Source organism: Aristolochia californica, unplaced genomic scaffold (assembly GCF_029961685.1).
Source record: "Aristolochia californica isolate CCGP_79_NKW_82.1479 unplaced genomic scaffold, dmAriCali1.0.hap1 SCAF_5, whole genome shotgun sequence".
Lineage (NCBI taxonomy): Eukaryota > Viridiplantae > Streptophyta > Magnoliopsida > Piperales > Aristolochiaceae > Aristolochia > Aristolochia californica.
Window position 1 is genome coordinate 2,923,017 of NW_027182214.1, and position 24,173 is coordinate 2,947,189.

At 35.6% G+C, this 24,173-nt stretch overlaps 2 protein-coding genes and 2 pseudogenes across 2 annotated transcripts; 2 read left to right on the forward strand and 2 right to left on the reverse strand.

Moving 5' to 3' along the window:
- LOC137966367 (elongation factor 1-delta-like) lies at positions 1–4,278 on the forward strand (annotated as a pseudogene).
- A 659-nt stretch (positions 4,279–4,937) lies between these two features.
- Positions 4,938–6,558, reverse strand: LOC137966368 ((-)-alpha-terpineol synthase-like). The gene is made up of 5 exons (XM_068812955.1): positions 6,508–6,558; positions 6,022–6,240; positions 5,800–5,938; positions 5,325–5,573; positions 4,938–5,240 (listed from the first exon to the last, which is right to left on the reverse strand). Exons 1-5 carry the CDS (start codon positions 6,549–6,551, stop codon positions 4,938–4,940), a joined length of 954 nt encoding a protein of 317 aa, XP_068669056.1. The 5' UTR covers positions 6,552–6,558.
- An 11,513-nt stretch (positions 6,559–18,071) lies between these two features.
- LOC137966369 (elongation factor 1-delta-like) lies at positions 18,072–19,833 on the forward strand (annotated as a pseudogene).
- Positions 19,834–20,144: 311 nt separating this feature from the next.
- LOC137965562 (alpha-terpineol synthase, chloroplastic-like) lies at positions 20,145–22,789 on the reverse strand. Its single transcript, XM_068811828.1, has 6 exons — positions 22,280–22,789; positions 21,834–22,209; positions 21,362–21,580; positions 21,141–21,279; positions 20,666–20,914; positions 20,145–20,592 (listed from the first exon to the last, which is right to left on the reverse strand). Exons 1-6 carry the CDS (start codon positions 22,755–22,757, stop codon positions 20,290–20,292), a joined length of 1,764 nt encoding a protein of 587 aa, XP_068667929.1. The 5' UTR covers positions 22,758–22,789; the 3' UTR covers positions 20,145–20,289.
- Between the last annotated feature and the right edge of the window lie 1,384 nt (positions 22,790–24,173).

Here is a 24,173-nt window from a genome sequence, read left to right on the forward strand (position 1 = left end):
ATGGCGTGTAACATGTTCTTCTGGTCTTTCTTCTTTCTTTCTGGCATCTGCATCTGCATGAGAGGTGGTGGCATGTCTGCATCGCATTCTGGTCTGTGAGAAGCGATCTAGTTAAGTTATCCTTATCTTGATCTTTTGATGGGATGAAGACGCACGTTATTTCTGTAATTCCTTCTCTGCTAAGCTGGATTTTCTGATGGGATGAAGACGATTTGGATTTACTGCTTCCATCCATCATATTGCGAAGTTGGGTCCATATGAGCTGGATTTTCTGCATTAATGTTTCTCGTTGGTATAACCACATTGATGCACTTCTAAGAATCAGGTGAGCACTTGAACATTAAATTACTTCCTTGTTTTCTTTTTACTTTTTATTTTCTAGGTGTTCTAATATTTACTCTTTAAGAAGTGGTGTGTTTGGAGAAGGTAAGGGTGTGAATGTTGAGTTTGCTTCTGCTACAGAGGCCCCCTTCTTCCTCATACATTGCTGACCAGAAGGTAGGTCCTTATGTTTGTCTTTAGCTGACACTAGAACACCATATGAGCTCCTTTTGTAGCTTGAATTTATTTTAGAGATTTTTACCAAAATAACAGTTTGAAAAAATTTATTTCTGAAAGCAACGACGGTATCATCTTATTTTCAAAAATACCGAACTTTGACCAGTCCACTGTACATGTGGACAGTCAAAGGCAACATGTAAGCTTTGACTGCTTACGTGTCGATACCTCATCAGTGTGATATGGTAGTTGAACACATGGGCTACCACGTCATTATTTTACACTTCATCTGACATGTCATCTGACACGTCAATATCAATTTCCCTCTTTGCCCCGTCATCTTTCGCCACGTCAGCTCGTGCCACGTAAGCCCTCCTTTATATTGTTTTTCGTTCTAATGTTTCTTCCTCAATCTTTCTCCTATCCTCTCCTCTCGCCCTCTCTCCTGCTGCCACCGCTCGGCCACGACCGCTCCCTTGCTGCCGCCGCTCCCCTGCTGACGCCGCTCGGCCATGACCGCTCTCCTGCTGCCGCCGCTTGCCCTTGCCCTCGCCTTCGCCGCCCCCCTCTCAACCGCTCTCCTGCTGCCGCCGCTTGCCCTCGCCCTCGCCTTCGCCGCCCCCCTCTCAACCGCTCTCTCTTCGTCTCAGCCTCATCTCTCGTTCTTCTTCTCCGTTCCCCTCTGTTCATCCTCTCGCCGCCCCCTCTCTTAATACCCTATCATTTCACTCTCTCGCCGCCTTTGTTCATCCTCTCGCTGCTCCCTCTCTTAATACCCTATCATTTCACTCTCTCGCCGCCCCTTTCTCTCAAAACCGAAGCCCTACTCACCCCCCAAACCCGAATTTGAATTTCAGAAGCCGATTTAGGAGGGTGATTTTTAGGGTTTTTGATAATTGAATCTAATTATTGTCTTTAATTATAATATTGATTTGAATTTAGGTGTTTAATTACTGTATTTATTTTATTGTGATTTACTGTTTAATTTCTGATTTTATGTTAATGAAATTTCTGCCAAATTAAAATTATTGTTTTGTAAGATTTTTAATAAAATAATATATTTTTTAATAATTTATTATTTTGTACATAAGGTGATAAAAAGTATACAAATAAATTATATTTTTAAACACTAAAACAACTTCTTTGTATATTTTTTTAATTTATAAATATTTTAAATGGATAATATATGGGTAAGACTTAAGAGTAAAATTTTTTCCATTTATAAATATTTTAAATCCATAGTAAATGGGAAAGAATAAGATTATTTCTATTTATAAATATTTTAAATTTATAAATATTATTATTTTGTACATAAGGTGATAAAAATATACAAATAAATTGTATTTTTAAACTCTAAAATAATTTTTTTGTATATTTTTTAAATTTTTAATATTTTAAATCGATAATATATGGGTAAAACTTAAGAGTAAGATTTTTTAAATTTAGAATATTTTAAATCCATAATAAATGGGTATGAGTTAGATTTTTTTATTTATAAATATTTAAAATTTTTAAATATTATTATTTTGTAAATAATGTGATAAAAAGTATACAAATAAATTTTATTTTAAAACTCTAAAATAAATTTTTTGAATATTTTACATCGATAATATATGGGTAAGACTTAAAAGTAAGATTTTTTAAATTTATAAATATTTGAAATCCATAATAAATGGGTAAGAGTTAGATTTTTTCTATTTATAAATTTTAAAATTTTAAAATATTATTATTTCGAATATAAGGTGATAAAAAGTATACAAATAAATTGTATTTTTAAACTCTAAAATAACTTTTTTTGTATTTTTTTAATTTATAAATATTTTAAATCTAATTAATTTACTTATTTTATTTTATTTTTTAAAATATGAAGAAATAAAAAGTGTAACAATAATTTTTTTATTAATAAATATTTTAATTGATATTAAATGGTGTTAAATAAGTAAGAGTTAATTTTTTAATTGTTTATTAATTTTTTTAATAATTTATTATTTTTAATATAAGGTAATTAAAAGTGTATTTGATTTTTTTAAAATTTATTCAAAATTTGATCATGTAATGATGCGGCAGATGACGTGGTAGAATACGTGTCAACTATAATGACGTGGCAGATGATGTGTTAATCTACTGTATCGCATTGATGATGTGGCGCGCGTAAGCAGTCAAAGCTTACGTGTCGCATTTGATTGTCCACATATAAGTGGACTGGTCAAAGTTCGATATTTTTGAAAATAAATTGATGTTGTCGTTGTTTTCAAAAATAAGATTTTTCAAACTGTTATTTTGGTAAAATTCTCTTTATTTTATTGTTTCCCGGTGATCTTTTAGGTGGTTGTCCTGCCTAAAGCTTTTAACCGGGTTGTAGTTCATGAAATTCATTTCTTGCCCCTATTGCTCTCTTCTTGACACACAGTTTTGCCTAGGTCTAAAATGCTTAAGGGACTAGACTACATCTAGGCAAGTCCGTGCTCAATGTTATTTTGCTTGTTTTGAGTTTTGTGTGGAAAATAACAGCAGAATAATCTTACATCCATCTTGTCTTTTTGTTGGATTTACTATGGCGTTGGTATTTGAATGTCCTCCCTAGCATTTATAGAATCCTGATGAAGTGAATGGACAATGATTTTCAGGCTCCAGCTGAGGATGATGATGACGATCTAGATCTATTTGGTGAAGAGACAGAAGAGGAAAAGAAGGCTGCTGAAGAACGAGTTGCAGCTGCCAAGGCCTCTGCAAAGAAGAAAGAGAGTAGGTTTTTCTTCATTTACATCTAGCCATATTGAATAGAAACGGAGATGGCATTTTGTAAGCTGTTGATAGCAAAAAGAGAGGCACAAATTCACATCATTAAATAGTTGAAGCAGTGAAAAGGTTATGCAAACACAACAGTTCCTTGTTTGTGAGTTGGAAATGAAACTTGTGTGTCTGTTACATGTTACTAATGCTGGTGATTAGATGTTTTATTCTGAAATTTGAATTGGTTTTGTTCTCCTGGTGGAAAGTCTTCTGTGCTGTTGGATGTGAAACCCTGGGATGATGAGACTGACATGCAAAAACTTGAAGAAGCAGTAAGGAGTGTTAAGATGGAGGGCTTGCTTTGGGGAGCCTGTATGTTGATGCTTCTTTTCTACTTTTTCTTGTTGGATATTGGCATTTAGGTGCGTCTGTGTTGCCTTTTATGTTTTGTTAATTTAATATTTGGGTATTTGCAGCCAAGCTTGCACCAGTTCGGTATGGGATCAAAAAGTTGCAGATCATGATGACCATTGTAGATGACTTGGTGTCCGTTGATAACCTTATTGAAGACCACCTCACATCTGAACCTTCAAATGAGTACATTCAGAGCTGTGATATTGTTGCGTTCAATAAAATTTGTAAGTCTTCCTGTTTCTTCAGACTTGTCTTGGAATGTGAAGGTCTTAGGCTTGCAGTTACGGTTGTCTTGTTAGACAGATTTCTTGGACTTCATTGTTGCAATACTCTATTCATGAGCACTTAGCATTTCCCAAGATGTTGCAAGGGAATAATTACTTTACTGAGGACCTAAGCTGAAAATGAAATAACTGACCTGAGCTTGACCTAATCTTGAACTCTTGTGTTACTTGATCCTATATCTCATTCTTTTGTATTGGTTCTGAAGTGCAAAGGAATTTGATCTTACTCATACTGTTCCTGTTCCTGTGACAGAGGACTATTACATGAGGAACAGTTCCAGAGTGAAGGTTGGCGCTGATCCTGTGTTCTACTTCAGTTTTGCTGTTTTGTTTTTGGGCCTCTGTTTACCGGTAGAGAAACTTCAATTTGTTAGCTAGTAATGTTGTCTAATTCATATATATGGATTCTGCTCTCTATTATCCTTGTGGCTTTGACACCGGTATTGTAGCTTATAACCATTCAAGTTACTTCAAACTTTCAGCTCAGTTCAGATGTGTACTTAGCAATTGGCATCAAGCCCAATAAAAAACCAATTGTTCTTGCCAACTCCTCAAGTTTCTCTCCAACTTTGTATTGCTAATAGGTGGAAAATTGAAGCATGGTTTTGATGCAAGATGATCGACCGATATCTGATATGCCCTTGGTACTAATCCAGGTTCTTATACTAGTCATAGTGCTGCTAGTTTTAAGTGCTATATTCTTGAGATAAAATGGACCACATTTTATGTAGAAAAACTGCTAGCTGATGTATCACCAATAGGAGGCCCTTGGTGTTTTAGTGAATATTCAGCTTGGGCAGTACAAATGGCTGTTTGTAATCAGACTAGTTTCATTCATGTTTTTTGTTACTTTAATAATAGCATGAAGAAGACATCTCAAACATTCAATGTTCAATTTATTTATACGCCTCTGCTCTGGTAGCTTCCAAACAATCAAATGAAGGACGTGTAGTGGTATTGAAAACTTCGTTTTTGCTTATGCTGCATTCTCAAGTCTTTGTGAAGAGCTTAGTCATCCAGGGGGATGGGCTGAACCAATAATTTGTTAAACATGTCGAAGGTTTCCTTACGTGATCCTCCAAAGCCATCATCTCCTCTGTAGTACAACGCATGTGACATTCTCCCCATACCTAACGCAGCATCAACCAAATCACGAGGAAAAGGACATTCAAGAATCAGATCTTTATTTAGCTTCTTCCATGCATCACTGATCAAGTTCCTTATATGTTGGCGAGCAACGTCCTCTGTACTTCCATTGTCACGCATGGAGCACTGGATTGATTTGAGAACATCACCTCTTGACATTTCTTCCTACAGCTTGGATAGATTACAATCAGTAAAGAAAATAAGATAAAAAAAAAAAAAGATAAGTTTAAGAGGTAACGAAGGGAGCACCATTGAAGTTCCTAAATCGTCGCAGAGTCGAAGGATCATTGATGACCATTTGATTACTTCTGGTAGGTTAACCAAACTTCGTAATGTTTCATCTGTTATATTTGCTTTCATTGAGAAATAAGTATTGCCTAACATCACCGACCCTGATATCGACATCACTGCATTCTCAATATATTCATCGAGTGTAGGCATATACCCTTCATTATACCATTTTGCCTCTTTCAAGTATGCTTTGCATAGATCTGCCCACTAAATAACCATAAAGTTAATGATTAGATAGTGCTTTGATGAGGGCTGATCCAATACGAAAAGCTATTTGGTACGAAACATGCAAAGCACTGTGTTAGCCGTCTGATCATGATTGGGCGGCTGAGATACCGTTTCGAACCAAATGGCTTTTTGTATTGGATCAACCCTCGTGCTTCGACAACATTCTTAAATATAAAACTTGAGAAAGAGACGTTGGGTCTGATACCAATTTGCTAAGGCAAGGCACAATGTTCCATCCTTGTTCTTTAAGACTTGTATATGCCACTTCATTGGCACTGTTGAAGAGTGCAAAACAAATCATCTTCATGTACTGCGGAAGCTTGTCAATGGCATTTATATCCCATCTAGTAAAACCCCATGAGAGTTTTAGAGCATGAATGGATTGGGTTTTAAAGTGAAAGTACCTCAAAATGAAAGGTGAACCTACCTTTCAATGACATCCGTAAATCGCTCTAGTTCATCTATCGATCCATATAGATCGTAAGTGTCATCAATGGTGGTTATGAGCTGATTAACCTGCGTCAATACAAATCGAGTATAGCCATATTCAGGTAAATGAGTCATGCCAAGCCCCCCTAAGAAACATTCGGCCAATCGATCTCTTGAAAAGCTCAACTTATGTGGAACGGTAGTATTAGTCCACCACCTGGACAAACATTTAAACAAATTTTATGTTTTGCTGAATGGTTTTGGCCAAAAATAGTTTTTTTCTTGAATCAAGAAGCAATAATAGTTTGTGAAAAGTAGAAAAATATGTAGTTGCCACATTTCGACGTGACATAGAATCAAGGTTAAGTGAGTGTTGCATGAATAGATTGTTGTGGCTCCGTCTCATTCAGTTATCGGATAAGATCTGATAACTAAAAGTGTGGTTCGGTTCAAGGTAAATTGTGGATCCGCGTCATTCAGTTACCTGGACGCTGCTTTAAGCTCGATTTGGTATTGGGCTTGCCGCATGTTGTAGGCTAACTTGGCTAGTTCTATTTAAGCCCCTCTGGACGTGTTATCCATGGCGTGTAACATGTGTTCTTCTGGTGTTTCTTCTTTCGGCATCTGCATCTGCATGAGAGGGTGGTGGCATGTCTGCATCGCATTCTGGTCTGTGAAAAGCGATCTAGTTAAGTTGTCCTTATAGTGATCTTTTGATGGGATGAAGAGGCACGTTATTCCTGTAATTCCTTCTCTGCTAAGCTGACGATCTGGATTTTCTGCTTCCTTCCATCGTATTGCGAAGTTGGATCCATATGAGCTGGATTTTCTGCATTATGAGATGGTAGTTTAGTTATCTATACGCATCCATTTTTAGCATGATTCAGTTTTCGGAAAGCTGGTAGGATTCTGAAGGCTACCCATTTCGGAAAGCAATAATAAAGAAAAGAAGTAACGGAGTATAAAATTCAACCTGAGTTGTTATAACGTGCTTATGCCAATGAAAGATTTTTTGATTCAGCAAACTGATGTACTCTCCTCTTCTTTACTTCAAGCCTTCATCTTTTCACTCTCTCATTAATTTCTCCTTCCTCACTTATCTCACTCCAAGGTTCTTTGATATTGATAATGGAATCCTAAGATTTAACAAGTTTGTAAAAGAGAAATGAGAGTAGATGTATATAACAAAATGTACATGCCATAGGAAGGAGGGATAAATTGCAATGAGGGAGAACGTTGCATGATGAGAGGAGGAACAAATCTATAGCGGAAGCTTATTGTAATTCAAGTGTTTAAACTAGGCTTAGTAAGGACTTTGGTAATTTAAAATTCGAGTTAAAAATTTGCCAAGTTAGATTGATATTCTTTTCAATAATCGACTAAAATATGGCATCGAGGGAGAAAGAAAGATGTCGACTAGAAGTGATATTTCCAAATAAGTACTTGAGGCTAAGAATTAGTAGATGAATGTCACATTCCCTCAAATTAAATAAAACTAATATTCTATAGTAAGAATAGCAAATGATTCAAAAATTGTATTCAAAAGGGTTGGTTGGCCCTCCTTCCTTATTTATTCCACTTCCACCATTGGGGGGGAGGAATTTCTAACCTTAAATAATGAGGTCCTGAGAAAAGAAGTCTTGCCATGCTATTTTCTCTTCCATTGTCAATAGCAAGTTAAGGAATCAAGGGGGAAGGTGGAGGGCCTCCTTTATTGATTTTAAAAAATAAACTATTTCAATATTAATTAAATTTTAAAATATATAACATATATGAACTATTAAAAGACAAACCACATTCCACATAAAAAAAATTTCGTTAAACTTGAGAGGGTCGTACTTGGAATTTGATTCTACGTATTTGAAAATATTACATCTAGATAATTCTACCTGAAAATACAACATCTAAGAAAAATGCACTAAAATAATCCATAATTAACCTTGATTTTAAATAAAAAAATGTATTTTAGGTTTAGTTGTTCACTTTTTTGGTTATTTTCCCTTTGAAATATATTAGTTGCTCCACTATAGACTTGTAATTAAGTAACCATATTGTAAAATATGAAAATTTCTTTTACATAATTATTATTTTTTAAAAAAAACTAGAGATAGCATTACCTTGTACTTTTGCATGAATCAAAAGAAAATTTAGGATATATTGATGAAACAAAAAAATAATCTACATATTTGGGTTATGATATTCCAAATTAGTTTCAATATCAAAATATGCAAGTGATATCTTTGTTATTAAATTCAATTTATCCTAATAACATCAGGTATGATAGTTAAAAATACCCTAAGATGTTTGGGTAGGTTAAAGACATTATATTACTACATACGAAACCAGATTAGTAGTAATGACTAATGATCAGAGAAAATGATGAGTGTTTAACCCTTGTTAATGTGTCTCATTCATATTTTCGTACTTAATTGATCAGAAATATGACTTATTACTACATGCGGAATAGCAAATTTGAACTCCTTTTATTCCTACACTCATTTAGTGTGGTCAGAATTTGAGAAAAATAATTAATCATTTTTCTCAAACAAAATTTCTTGTAAAAAGTCATTCAACAAATTAAAACATAAATTCTTTTTATCAAATTTGTTGACATCTGTTTTTCTTTTAATTTTCTATTGGAGCAATAAGAGAAATAGTTACTTCTTTTTTACCCCTTGAAATTTTATGTTGAACAAGAGGAATTCAAATAAAAACTATAAAAATTAAATTGGAAAAAATACTTAAATATTTGGGTTAAATATAAAAAAATTTGGGTATAATTTTTTTCAATGGTTTTCGATTGGTATAAAGGGTTTTCTAGGTGCTGCAGATTTTTCTTAATATTCCTATTGCTCTCCTACCGCTTATGTGGTGCCACATCATAATGCCACTTCAACACCTAAAGGAATTAATACCATGTCACTTGACACAGCATCACATCACCATGTCATCGAATAGTGTACAACATGTCGTCATGCCACATAATCAATGTGACGCATCAGCATACATTTTTCTCCCATTTTCCATTCATTACTTATTTAAGTTTTTTTAATTTAAAAAATAAATATTAATTTCTGGTTTTAAAATTTTTAAACATTTCATTACCTTTGATCTAATATAATTAAAATATAAATTTATTTATTAATTATTAAAAATAATTTTATAATATAATCAATACCTTACATTATCAATTTAAGATATTATTTAATTTAATAAAATATTTTTTAAAAACTTAATTTAGTTTTTAAAAATCATATTCATTGGTACATATTTTATTACCTTCTCTTTTATAATAAAAAATATTAAATTACATATTAATTAATTTTAAAATTACATTCTAATCTATTTAACACATTTCATTATAGATGTAAGATATTTTAAAATTTCAAAACAGTTTTAAGAAAGTATTTTAGTTTTTAAAAATCTTCTTTGTCGATGCATGTTTTATTACCATCTATTTATTTTAATAAAATATAAAAAATTATATTAATTTATTAAAAATCATATTCTAATCTTTTTAACACGTTTCATTATCGATTTAAGATATTTTCAAATTTTATAAATATTTAAAAAAGTATATTTTTTTCTAAAATATTATTTCACCATATATTTTATTACATTCCATTTATTAATAAAATATGATTTTTTGTATTTTTTAAATTAGAAAGTATCTTTAATCTATAATGACAGGTGTTAATTACATTAGAAAAAGAATTCTTAAATAATTAATATAAAATTTTGACATTTTATTACAGTAAATAGAAGGTAATGAAATGTGTACCAATAAATTACATTTTGAAAACTAAAATAATTTTTTCAAATAATTTATTAGCGGGGTCAAGATGGCAAAGTAGATGCATTAATTGCTAGTTCAACGGCGCTAGTAGTCTAGGCAACCCAACTAGTAGAGTGAAACCTAAGGGCAGAATAAGTCTGAGAATAAAGGTGCGATATTGGCCTAGATAGCATATATACCCCTTTTGATTTTTAGAACTGTAAAGGAACATGCATTTTAAGGCTTTGAGATCAAGTTTATTTCAATTGGTACTAAAATCATGAACAAAACTAAGACATCCGAATACTTTAGGAGGAAGATGAAAAGGGCCGAGGTTAAGGGAAAGTTAGAAAAAGGAGATGTGTTTGAAACTGAAAAAGGCAAGTCGAAAAACATGCCATGAGACCAACATGAGGCTAATAATAGTGGGCAAGATTCATGGAAAATAACAGAGCTCGTGCCACTTGTAATAAGTGTTTGTTTTTACATTCTGCTACACCATTCTACTACATGATATATAGGTGCATCAAGTTCAGTGAATAATTCCTTTTTTCCTATAAAATAGATAAAATGACTAAGAAAGATATTCTTTGGCATTATTTGACACAATTTTTTTTATTTTTTTTCTAAAATTGGTTTCTGTAGAATTATGTAAAGATATCAAACACCTTAGAATGATCTTTCATTAAGAACAATCGAGTAACACAAATATAATAATCTACAAAGATAACAAACTACTGAGATTGAGTAACACTAGAAACATTTAATGGTCCTCATACATCTAAGTGAATTAAAGAGAAATGACTAAAACTAAACTAATTAGGACAGGAAAGGAAATACACTTTTGTGATGTTTGTTTAAGTGACAAAAGCCACAAGATAAACTTTTATCAAAATGTAAAGAAGAGACAAGAGTTTGTAAGTTAATTGTGCCATTTGGATTGATGTAACAAGTATAGAGATGATTTCAGCATCTGGATAATAGAGTCATCCTCGTTCATGGCCTCTGTTAAGTTGTAGAGCTTAATCAACGCCCTACGCTGAGTTGGTACGCGGATCGACCTTCGCGATAAGGTCTTCGTGGGGGTTGGAAGGGGGTAGGGAACCCCCTCCAGGTCCAAGATATATTAACTATTGTTTCATTAAGGGTAGTTTGGAATTTTTACTCTTGTATAACGGTTGGCCTAGTTTCCTTTTTATATTTGGGATCCTGCTATTAGGGTTTTAACATCCGTGGCGCATCAGTTGCTGCCAAGAGAGATTAGAGAAAAATAACACGTGTAAGTGTGTGCACACTCTCTTGCAAACTATTTCATCTTCATAGTAGATTACTGCAGCGGCGGAACACAAGACGTTGTCTCACCTTGAGGCGAACCTGTATAAATCTCATTGTGTTTTTTCGTGCTTGCTTTTTCTTTCTTCTGTATTTATTATTATTACTCTTCTTAGTTTGAAATTAGGGTGTATAATTCATAACAAGTGGTATCAGAGTTTTGGTTTGTGATTGAGAGTAATGGCTGGTGGAGAAGGATTGACACTTGGAATCAACAAGTTCAATGGTTTGGATTTTGCGTTATTGAGGATGCAGATTGAAGATTATTTATACAGTAAAAAGGTGCACGCTCCACTTATGGATATGAAACCAGAAGGTATGAAAAAATGAGGAGTGGAATCTCCTTGATAGACAGGTGTTGGAAGTAGTCTAGTTAACACTGTCAAAAAATGTCGCTCACAACATGGCGTCAGAGAAAATCACAGCGGGGATGATGAAGATTTTGTCTGACATGTATGAGAAGCCTTATGCAAATAATAAGGTACATTTCATGAAAAAAACTCTTCAATTTAAAGATGATAGAAAATACATCAGTGGCATCACATTTGAATGAGTTTAACACGATTGTCAATCAATTGACCTTTGTTCAAACTAAATTTGATGATGAGGTTCATACTTTAATTCTTTTGGTGTCTCTGCCAAATTGTTGGGAGCCTATGAGGGATGCAGTCAACAACTTTGTAGGATATGGAAATTTGATCTTTAATGATGTTTGGGATATTATTCTTGTAGAGGAAGTTTGTAGAAAGGAATCCGAAGATCGCCGACATCTAAGTTTTCCCATGTGGCAATACTAGAAGCAGGAACTTCGAGAGGAATTCCAACAAGGGCAACGCTAGAGGGAAGTCAAGGAATGGAAGAAGCAAGTTCAAATTTGGAAGGAATGTGGAGTGTTGGAATTGTGGCAAGTCTGGTCACCTAAAGAAGAACAGCAGAGCACCAAAGATGGATGAAAAGAAAAATGATGTTGCAAATTCGGTGACTGAAGAAGTACAAGATGCTTTACTCTTGTCGCTTGGTAGCCCTATTGACTATTTGGGTGTTAGATTTAGGAGCATCTTTTCACCCCCACTACACACCATGAGATCATGGAGAGTTATGTTGTTGGAGATCACGGGAAAGTGTATCTTGTTGATGGAGAACCTTAGGATATTGTCGATATTGGTAATGTCAGTTTGAGGATGTCAAATGGATAAGTGTAGAAAATTCACAAGGTGAGACATGTACCAAAACTTATGCGTAATTTGATCTTAGTAGGGCAACTTGATCATGAAGATCATAATGTGACTTTAAATGGTGTTGCCTAGACACTCACAAAGGGAGCCATGGTTGTTGTACGAGAAGTTAAAACTGGAACTCTGTATCACTTCCAGTTGTAGAGACACGGTTGCAGTTGCTGATGCTATTACTGATTTTTATTTGTGGCATTATAGACTCGGTCACACGAGTGAGAAGGGAATCAAAGTGCTTCAATCGAAAGGGAAATTACCAGGGTTGAAAACTGTAAACTACAGTTTGTGTGAAGGCTATATTTTCAGCAAGAAGAAATGGATTGGCTTTTCTAAGGCTGGAAAGGAGCAAAAGAGAGAAAAATTGGAGTTGATTCACAAAGATGTGTGGGGACCTTCAGATGTTACCTCCCTTGGTGTTTCTAATTACTATGTGACATTTATTGATGACACAAGCAGAAAGGTATGGGTTTATTTCCTAAAAAATAAATCCGATGTCTTTGATACCTTCAAGAGATGGAGAACAATGGTTGAGAATGAGACAAATTTGAAGGTGAAGTGTCTGGGGGAGAATAACATAGATGATGATTTCAAGTGGTACTATGTTGATAATAGAATCAAGATGAAGAAGACCATTCCTGGAAAAACCTCAACAAAATGGTGTGGTTGAAAGGATGAACAAGACTTTGAACGAGCATGCGAGGAGCATGTGATTACGAGGAATTGCCAAAGATGTTCTAGTCTGAGACTATAAGCACCACTACCTATTTGATCAACAGAGGTCCCTCAACACCATTGGATTAAAAAATACCAGAAGATGTCTGAAGCAACAAAGAGGTAAACATTTCTTTCTTGAAAGTTTTTTTGTTGTGTTTCTTATATTCATATTAATTCTGATGTTAGAAGTAAACTTGATACTAAATCTAAGATATGTTTCTTTATTGGCTATGGTGGTACATAGTTTGGTTATGGCTTATGGGATAACCAAAGTTGTATAATTATAGGAGCAAGGACATGATCTTCAATGAAGGTGCCTTTTATAAAGACAGGTTCAGAATAGAGTCTAAGAGCACAAGTGATGAATCTAAGAAGTCAAAAGTGCTTAAGTTGGGAGATCGTCCAATTATTGAGATGGAAAATATTGCTCAGGAAGACCAAGAAAACATACCCCCAAAAGTAAATCAGAATATTCATGTGACTGAACTCAAGAGATCTGTCAGAACTAGTAGACCACCACAGAGGTACTCCCATGCACTGAATTATATTTTATTGACTGATAAAGGTAAACCAGAGAGTTATGAGAAAGTCATGCAAGTTGATGAATCAACCAAGTGGGAATTGGCCATGAGGGATGAGATGGACCCACTGTTATCCAATCAGACATGGCAGTTAACCTAGTTACCAAAAGGGAATAAGGCCTTGCAGAAAAAATGGGTGTACAAATAAAAGACAACATGATGGCAGCAAGCGGTACAAGACAAGACTAGTTGTAAAGGGCTTTCAACAAAAAGAAGGCATTGACTACACTGAGATTTTTTCTCCAGTAGTAAAATGGACTAGTATTAAAACAATGTTTGGACTAGTGGCAAATGAAGACATGTACTCAGTTGGATGTAAAAATAGTTTCTTCATGGTGATTTGGAGGAAGAAATATACATGATGCAACCATAGGGTTTCAAAGCACAAGGAAAGGAGAAAATGGTTTGTAAACTTCAAAAGATCTTGTATGGTCTTAAACAAGCTCCAAGACAATGGTATAAGAAGTTTGACACCTTTATGAGTAGTAATGGTTTCTTGAGGTGCTAGGCAGATCATTGTTGTTATGTGAAGAAGCTTGATGACTCCTACATCATTCTACTGCTATATGTTGATGACATGTTGATAGCAGGTGCTTGCAAATAGGAAATAAATAAGTTAAAGAGGGAGTTGTCCCAAAAGTTTGCAATGAAGGATTTGGGTACTACAAAACAAATCCTTGGGATGAGGATTACTAGGGACATCAATGTCTTGAAACTGTCACAAGAAGAATATATGAAGAAGGTGCTGAATAGATTCAACATGAATGATGCAAAACCAGTAAGTACTCCAGTCACTTTAGGCTATCTAAGGAGCAGTCACCTTCTACAGAGCAGGAGCGAGCCCACATGGCCAATGTGCCTTATGCTTCTGCTATGGGTAGTCTCATGTATATTATAGTGTGCACTAGACCAGACATAGCTCATGCAGTGGGAGTTGTGAGCAAATATATGAGTAATCTGGGTAAACAACATTGGGAAGTAGTGAAGTGGATTCTCAGGTATTTGAGAGGCACTACAGACTCAACCTTATGTTTCAAAAAGTCAGACTTGGGATTACAGGGTTATGAAGATGCTGACATGGCTGGAGACATTAATGGTAGGAAGAGTACCACTAGAAATGTATTCACATTGGGTGATTCAGCAGTTAGTTGGGTCTCTAAGTTGTAGAAGATAGTTGTTCTTGCCACTACTGAGGCAAAATATGTCTTCGTGACTTAAGCCAACAAAGAGATGGTATGGTTGTAGTCTTTTTAGGAAGAATTAGGTCTCAAGCATGGGCAAAATGTGTTGTATTGTGACAGTCAGAGAGCTATTCATTTAGCAAAGCATCTTGCTTATCATGCCAGAACAAAGCACATACAGATGCTTTATCACTTCATCAGATCGTCTCTGGAGGATGGAGTCTTAGCACTTGAGAAGATTCAAGGGAGTCAAAATCCGATTGATATGTTGACAATGACTCTTACGATTGAGAAATTGAAGTTGTGTGAAACTTCAGTTGAACTTATCTCTAAGGATTGAGAAGTTGTTGCCGCTGTAGAGGAGATATTGATGATGGATTAGTCTCCAAGTGTGAGATTATTAAGTTGTGGAGCCTAATCAATGCCCTACACTGAATCGGTACACAGATCGACCTTCGCGGTAAGGTTTCCATGGGAGTTGGAAGGGGGGCAGGGAACCCCTGCCAGGTTCATAATATATTAATTGCTACTTCATTAAGCTAATTTTGAAATTTTACTCTTGTATCAATGTTGACCTAGTTTCCTCTTTATATTTGGGGCCCTGCTATTAGGGTTTTATCACCCGAGGAGCATCTGTTGCAGCCTAGAGAGATTAGAGAAAAACAACACCTATAAGTGTGTGCGATCTCTCCTGTAAACTATTTCATCATGTGAAGACAGGACGCAGTCTCATTTTGAGGTTAATCTGTATAAATCTTGTTGTGTTTTTTCGTGATTACTTTTTATTTCTTATGCGTTTATTATTATTGTTCTTATTAGTTTGGAATTAGGGTGTCTAATTCCAAACAGCCTTCACCATCACCCGTTTGGTTAGGTTATCCCGAAAGACACAATGAGTGGAAAAAGAAATTATGAACTACAAAGCTTTATAATAATTTGACTATTTTGACATAAGAGCCAATAGAAATTGAGGAACAAAGAAAACATTAGAGAGATGTAAAGATGAGGAGAGTGTAGAAGAACGTACGCCTTGGACTTGTGTTTGTGAGTTGTCAGCAATAGAAACAGTTTGGTTAGTGGGACAAGGGGACAAGGTTGAGAGATTTCCAATGTTTCCAAAAATATGCATGGAAGAGCAAGAATCAGCTGTCCAAAGTGAAAGAATTAGCAAAAACTTTGAGCATTTTAAACTTTGAGTAAGTTTACTAACATTAAGAAGATTAATAGGAAATTTAGATATATGTAACACATAAGAAAGAGACAAAGAAGAAGTGAAAAGTGAACCAACACCAACTATAATGGATGAATACTAGCTGTTAAAGTCACGTGACCAAGATTCTTACCATATGACAATATAGAAAATAAAGATGGAATAATTGGCATATGAGTTATATCTTTTGAATCAATGGCTCAAGAAGGAGAAGATGATGTAAACAAGGTTGACATACATGTTGAGCAAGAGTGGCTATATTAGTGGAAGAATTAAGTAGATGCATGATTTGGTGCTTTGGAAGAAGTAGATGATTTCTGTGAATATTGTTAAACAAACTGATGTAAGCCATCCTTATTCATAGTCACAACATCCGATTTATTACTACCACTTTGCACTAATTGATTTCTTGTAGGTTTCTCAAATTTCTCCCTGTATTTATAGGAAAAAAAATGATCGGGCTTTCTACAATGAGAACATTGTACTGTATCAAACTGACTTCTACATCATCCTTCCCCTCAACTTCGATCTCGACCTCTAGAACCATCACCTTTGTTTACAGAATTTGAATTACTGTTATTGACTACAATGGTTGAATGCTAACCTTTTTGTCAAGTACTTGTAATGGCCAATTGCACTTATACAACTCAAGGGCCAAGACATCACCTTCAAATTCCCAACTCTCCATTCAAAAGTTATAAAGGTAGGTGGATCTTCATAAATAAATGAATCGATAACTCTTACCCAAAGTAAATAGTTATTTCCTTTAAATCGAGCTATGGCAGCCTTTCTAAAGTTTCAGTCCTTGCCTGAAGTCTTTGAACTAATAATTGGATTAACCACTGCTTCTCCTTCAGTCATTACATCAACTCCTTAAATATGTGAATCGCCCTACTACTAAAAACACTATATATGCCATAATTAGTGCAACTTTTATTCCACAATAATAAACATAATTCATAAACGAACACAAATAGGTAGACAACACAACTTGCTCACATGCATTTCATCTATGGAAAACTCCTTATTGCATGCAAACACTTAGTCTCATGAAACTTATAGCTCCACTACTCTACACATATTGAAAACTACATTGCTTTTGATTAAATGGTTTTTAAAATATGCAGGACAGATAAAAAACAATCAACCATACATAAATTGAGTCCAACAACAAATAAACACTAATTTTACTCCCTTGCGAAAGTTCCTAGAGATTTAAAAACAAGTTTCGAGTTCTTCTCCATAAGAACTCTCTTCTCACAACATTGTCTAGCCATTAAAATCCAATTTCCATGCTTGAACCAAATTATAAATTCTCCACGAGTTTACATCAAAGAAGAAAAAGAAATCGAAAGAAGGACAGGAAGACTCTTTACCTGAGTTTCCTCCCTTGAATGCTCTCTCTTCTTGACAATTTTTTTTAACTCATTAAGCTTCAAATTTACTTTGAATTCGTCCCTCAAGCAACCCGCTATGATACCATGACAAATTGAAGTAAACCATTAAGCTTCAAATTGACTTTGAATTCGTCCATCATGGTTTAAGAGGCTACTCGATTGAACTTCATGGTGTAATTTGTCTGAAAGATGCGATGATGTTTTGCATGCTAAGTACAATTATTCTTTACTTTGCTCAACCGATATCATGACGATTGTCTAAAACTGCATTTCAGAATTTCCTAACAAGCTTATCATGCCTTAAAGGAAAAGTGATCCAAATTGCTGTCAATAGAATAATAGTTGTAGTCTAGATGGGTCTTATTGTGTTTCCCTCGGCTGTCAACCTAGTGATGTTTGTAACTAAACGATGTCTTGACTTTTGTAGAGTTCAGATTGTTATGTGTTTTCATTCTCTCTTGTTTTTGGGACAGTAGAAGTGGCATTTGGTTCTATGATTAATGTTCATATTTCAAATTCACTAAGTAGTAACAGTTTAATCAATTGGGGCTTTTCAGTAGTACAGGGTTCGACTAGCCTTCTTTTTCTGCACTTCCGTGGGAAAAGTCCAAATCATCGTCATAGTAATGGTGGTTACTTTGTCCAACCTTAACTCAGAGTCAGCCATCAAAAAGCTTGATGAGTACCTTCTTTCCCGCAGTTACATTACTGGGTAATTTTCTGAGTTGCTCGGATCACTAATTTTTACATTCTTCTCAGAATTCAATCAATATTTTTTTTTTTTTTTTTTTTTTTTGCAGTGTTTCTGGTATCAATCTTCAAAAGATGATCTCCTTGTTTATTCAACTCTTTCTCAAGGCCCATCAGCTGAGTACATTAATGTTTCTCGTTGGTATAACCCCATTGATGCATTTATAAGAATCAGGTGAGCACTTGAACATTAAATTCCTTCCTTGTTTTCTTTTTAATTTTATTTATTAGGTGTTCTAATAATATTCAGTCTCTTGAATATGCAGTGGTGTGTCTGGAGAAGGTAAGGGTGTAATTGTTGAGTTTGCTTCTGTTGCAGAGGCCCCTTCTTCCCAATCAATTGCTGACCAGAAGGTAGGTCCTTAAGTTTGTCTTTAGCGGACACTAGAACACCATATAAGCTCCTTTTGCAGCTTGCATTTATTTTATTGTTTCCCGGTGATCTTTTAGGTGGTTGTCCTGCCTGAAGCTTTTAACCGGGTTGTAGTTCATGAAATCCATTTCTTGCCCCTGTTGCTCTCTTCTTGACACACAGTTTTGCCTTGGTCTAAAATGCTTAAGGGACTAGACTACATCTAGGCAAGTCCGTGCTCAATGTTATTTTGCATGTTTTGAGTTTTCTATGGAAAATAACAGCAGAATAACCTTACATCCATTTTGTCTTTTTGTTGGATTTACTATGGCATTGGTATTTGAATGTCTTCCATAGCATTTAAAGAATCCTGATGAAGTGCATGGACAATGATTTTCAGGCTCCAGCTGAGGATGATGATGACGATCTAGATCTATTTGGTGAAGAGATAGTAGAGGAAAAGAAGGCTGCTGAAGAACGGGTTGCAGCTGCCAAGGCCCCTGCAAAGAAGAAAAGTTGCAGATCATGATGAGCATTGTGGATGACTTGGTGTCCGTTGATAACCTTATTGAAGACCACCTCACATCCGAACCCGCAAATGAGTACATTCAGAGCTGTGATATTGTTGTGTTCAATAAAATTTGTAAGTCTTCCTGTTTCTTCAGACTTGTCTTGGAATGTGAAGGTCTTAGGCTTGCAGTTGCGGTTGTCTTGTTAGACAGATTTCTTGGACTTCATTGTTGCTTTACTCTATTCATGAGCACTTAGCATTTCCTAAGATGTTGCAAGTGAATAATTACTTTACTGAGGATCTAAGCTGAAAATGAAATTGCTGACCTGAGCTTGACCTAATCTTGGTCTCTTGTGTTACTTGATCCTTTATCTCATTCTTTTGTATTGATTCTTAAGTGCAAAGAAATTTGATCTCACTCATACTGTTCCTGTTCCTGTGACAGAGGACTATTACATGAGGAACTGCTCTGGAGTGAAGGTTGGTGCTGATCCTGTGATCTACTTCAGTTTTGCTGTCTTGTTTTTGGGCCTCTGTTTACCGGTAGTGAAACTTCAATTTGTTAGCTGGTAATGTTGTCTAATTCATATATATGGATTCTGCTCTCTGAGTTATCCTTGTGGCTTTGACATCGGTATTGTAGCTTGTAACCATTCAAGTTACTTCAAACTTTCAGCTCAGTTCAGATGTGTACTTAGCAATTGGCATCAAGCCCAATAAAAAACCAATTGCTCTTGCCAACGCCACAAGTTTCTCTCCAACTTTGTATTGCTAATAGGCGGAAAATTGAAGCATGATTTCGATGCAAGATGATCGTCCAAGATCTGATATGTCCCTGGTACTAAATCCAGGTTCTTATACTAGTGATAGTGTTGCTAGCTTTAAGTGCTCTATTATTGATATAAAATGGACCACATTTTAATAGACAAACTGCTAGCTGATGTATCACCAATAGGAGGCCCTTGGTGTATTATTGAATATTCAGGTTCGACACTACAAATGGCTGTTTGTAATTAGACTAGTTTCATTCATAGTTTTTGTTTATTATAAGGTATGACAAACATACTTTAATAATAGCATGAAGAAGACATCTCAAACATTCAACGTTCAATTTCTTTATACGCCTCTGCTCTGGTAGCCATCAAACAATCAAATGAAGGATGTGTAATAGTAAATGGTATAGAAAACTCTGTTTTTGTTTATGCTGCATTCTTCAGTCTTTGTGAAGAGCTCAGTGATCCAGAGGGATGGGCTGAACCAATAATTTGTTAAAAAAGTCGAAAGTTTCCTTACGGGATCCTCCAAAGCCATCATCTCCTCTGTAGTAGTACGCATGTGACATTCTCCCAAGACCTAACGCAGCGTCAACCAAATCTCGAGGGAAAGGAGATTCAAGAATCAGATCTTTATTTATCTTCTTCCAAGCATCACTGATCAAGTTCCTTATATGTTGGCGAGCAACGTCCTCCGTACTTCCATTGTCACGCATGGAGGACTGGATTGACTTGAGAACATCACCTCTTGACATTTCTTCCTAGAGCTTGGACAGATTACTATCAGTAAAGAAAAGAAGGAAAAAAAAATTTAAGAGCTAGAGAAGGGAGCACCATTGAAGTTCCTAAATCGTCGCAGAGTCGAAGGATGAGTGATGACCATTTGATTACTTCTGGTAGGTTAACCAAACTTCGTAATGTCTCATCTGTTATATTTGCTTTCAATGAGAAGTAAGCATTGCCTAACATCACCGACCCGGATATCGATATCACTGCATTCTCAATATATTCATCTAGTGTAGGCATGTACCCTTCGTTGTACCATTTTGCCTCTTTCAGGTATGCTTTGCATAGGTCTGCCCACTACATAACCATAAAGTTAAAGATTAGATAGTGCTTCGATGAGGGCTGATCCAATACGAAAAGCTATTTGGTGCGAAATATGCGAAATACGATGTCAGCCATCAGATCATGATTGGACGGCTAAGATGCCATTTCTCAACAAATGGCTTTTTGTATTGGATCGGCCCTCGTGCTTCTACGACATTCTTAAATATAAAACTTGAGGAAGAGACATTGGGTTTGATACCAATTTGCTAAGGCAAGGCACAATGTTCCATCCTTGTTCTTTAAGACTTGTATATGCCAGTTCGTTGGCACTGTTGAAGAGGGCAAAACAAATCATCTTCATGTACTGTGGAAGCTTGTCAATGGCATTTATATCCCATCTGGTAAAACCCCATGAGAGTCTCAGAGCATGCATGGATTGGGTTTAAACTGCAAGTACCTCAAAATGAAAGGTGGACCTACCTTTCAATGACATCTGTAAATCGCTCTAGTTCATCTATTGATCCGTATAGATCGTAAGTGTCATCAATGGTGGTTATGAGCTGACTAGCCTGCGTCAATACGAATCGAGTATAGCCATATTCAGGTAAATGAGTCATGGCAAGCCCCCATAAGAAACATTCGGCCAATCGATCTCTTGAAAAGCTCAACTTATGTGGAACGGTAGTATTAGTCCACCACCTGGACAAACAGGTAAACAAATTTTATGTTTTGCTGAATGGTTTTTGCCAAAAATAATTTTTTGCTTGAATCAAGAAGTAATAATAGTTTGTGAAAAGTAGAAAAATATGTAGTTGCCACATTTCGACATGAGATAGAATCAAGGTTAAGTGAGTGTTACATGAATGGATTGTTGTGGCTCCGTCTCATTCAGCTATCGGAAAAGATCTGATAACTAAAAGTGTGGTTCAGTTCAAGGTAAATTGAGCTTTACCTGGACGCTGCTTTAAGCTCGATTTGGTATTGGGCTTGCCGCATGTTGTAGGCTAACTTGGCTAGTTCAAGTAACTTGGGATTCTTGTCCTCTGATTTCCCATATGCCTCTATGAACCATCTTGCCTCTAAGCTTGTAACACTCCAGTGGAAGGGAGACTCCAGCGCATGCACTACTTTGTTTTTTAGCTCTTCTTGCAGGCTGCCTTTGAGATCGTCTTTGAGGTTCTTCGTTGAGAAAGCTCTAGCTTCATCTAATATCGGTTCCCCTTCTAAAGCAAGAAAAGAGGCATCATACAAGCTTAGATTTCCTTTCGTGTCTCTGCACAGGCTTGCCTTGAAACTTCCCTTCTCGTCCATGAATCTGCTAAACACATCTATTTCCACACAAATGTCAGTGTCGACTTTACAGTTTAACTGGTGAAGTAGAACTGGCTGATACCATACCTTCCTCTACCATGATCCCATTTTGTCTGGAGAGACGAAGCAGGAGGGCGGTGGAGTAAAGATCCAGGTCTGTCTTCGTTCCACCATTATAGCTGCTGAGTATTGCACGTAGAACTCCATTGATCTTGTCTCGGAAGAGATAGCCCAGACCTAAACGTTCAAGGGTGTCAACTAGCTGGAGCAGAGTGACTTGATCCTTCTCCGATTCTAGCAGACGCTTCGTGTAATCTGTCAGCTCCTCCACTCTGCTCCTGTACTTCTCTCCCTCGAAGTTGCTCGATAACGATTGGATGAAGTCGTTGTTTGCGACTGTTGGTGCGTAATTCGCCGTTCTTCGATCGACCGTCAGGTCCGATGACTGCGTCGTTAGGGTACATGAAATGCGCCTGGAAGTTCTGTAACGAGGAGCCGTCAGTATCCTGGGTGGAAAGGAGGTTGTGTGGGCAGGAATGGTGGAAAAATGGAGAATAAGAGCCATTATCACCGAACCTTCTGGTCACTCAGAGCCTTGGTGTCGCTATTTAAACCCCTCTGGACGTGTTCTCCTTGGCGAGTAACATGCTCTTCTGGTCTTTCTTCTTTCTTCCCGGAAATGCATTATCTACAAAATCTTTTGTTGGGATGAAGACGCACGTTATTCCTGTAATTCCTTCTCTGCTAAGCAGGATTTTCAGCTTCCAATCATCATATTGTGAAGTTGGGTCCATATGAGCTGGATGTTCTGCTTTATGAGACCAGATTATGGTAGTTTAGTTATCTTAGAAGAGGTACTACAGGTTTCCCCAACAAATTCTAAAATTCGCTATTAGAAAATTCAAATCTCTACCAGAGAAAATTAAAATTAGCTGAAAGAAAATTTGAATCTCTACCAGTGAAAGCCCGCTGGTAAAACTGTGGATCATCTGCAATGAAAAAGGATTTTCTAATGGGATGAAGACGATCTGGATTTTCTGCATTATGAGACCAGATTATGGTAGTTGAGTTATCTATAGTTTAGTTTAGCATGATTCAGTTTTTATGCATGACAAGTGAACCAATCTGGTAGGTGGTAGGATTCTGAAGGCTACCCATTTGGGAAAGCAATAATAAAGAAAAGAGGTAATGGAGTATAAAATTCACCCTGAGTTGTTAATTGCGATTCAGAATACATTGAAAGCTACTCTAAAAATCTGGAGTGATTTAGGGTTTAGGGTTTAAAATCTCTTTTTTTTTTTGCTCTCTGCTAATTGCTAGAAAAGTTTACTCCAAATTGTAGATTGGCAATGAAATTGATCGAGACAAAATCAATTTTATCGGTAAAAATTGTGATATTCGACCTAAAAAATTATTTGGAGAGGAGTTTTTAATGATCACATATTCATTTCATTGTTATAACGTGTTACACTATTATATCAGGCATTTTTCATAAGTTTTACCTTAAAATATTCGTCTTTAAAAGCTTCATGGCCAAGTCATTTAACAACAAATTTATTATTTTTTCATTAATTTACAAATTTTAGATTTCATTTAAAGAGAAAATAAAAGATTCATCATTAAATTATACATTTTAGTCATCATTAAATTCCTAATTACTTGCTTCAAGGTAGGATGATTTTCTTTAATTGTAATTATTTGGCTGTTGAAGGTAAAATATGGTTTTTATTGCAACGACCAAAGTAACATTCAAGAATCAACTCAAAGAAAGTTAAATTTACACCAAAGTAGAAATGTCAATAAATGCATGAGGAATTGAAGAGATTTGATATAAATGAGGTTATTCTTTTGTAAAAGGGTGGAATAATAAATTTCACTGCAAGAAAAAAAAAACTTCTGCCATCGAATTTTTTCGTTGTTTGAAGTGAAAAATTCATTGGCAAAAGCTCTTCGAGCAAAAAAATAAAATAAAATAAAATTG

What these genes read in the sequence shown, in the direction of transcription:
- LOC137965562 (XM_068811828.1), bottom strand. Translation starts at nt 22,757, where the DNA reads ATGGCTCTTATTCTCCATTTTTCCACCATTCCTGCCCACACAACCTCC. An exon ending in TGGGATCATGGTAGAGGAAG is followed by an intron (nt 22,210 to 22,279) that starts GTATGGTATCAG and finishes GTGTGGAAATAG; the next exon opens with ATGTGTTTAGCAGATTCATG. An exon ending in ACGATTTAGGAACTTCAATG is followed by an intron (nt 20,593 to 20,665) that starts GTGCTCCCTTCT and finishes TCCAAGCTCTAG; the next exon opens with GAAGAAATGTCAAGAGGTGA.
- LOC137966368 (XM_068812955.1), bottom strand. Translation starts at nt 6,551, where the DNA reads ATGCGGCAAGCCCAATACCAAATCGAGCTTAAAGCAGCGTCCAG. An exon ending in GAGCTTAAAGCAGCGTCCAG is followed by an intron (nt 6,241 to 6,507) that starts GTAACTGAATGA and finishes ATGTTTGTCCAG; the next exon opens with GTGGTGGACTAATACTACCG. An exon ending in ACGATTTAGGAACTTCAATG is followed by an intron (nt 5,241 to 5,324) that starts GTGCTCCCTTCG and finishes TCCAAGCTGTAG; the next exon opens with GAAGAAATGTCAAGAGGTGA.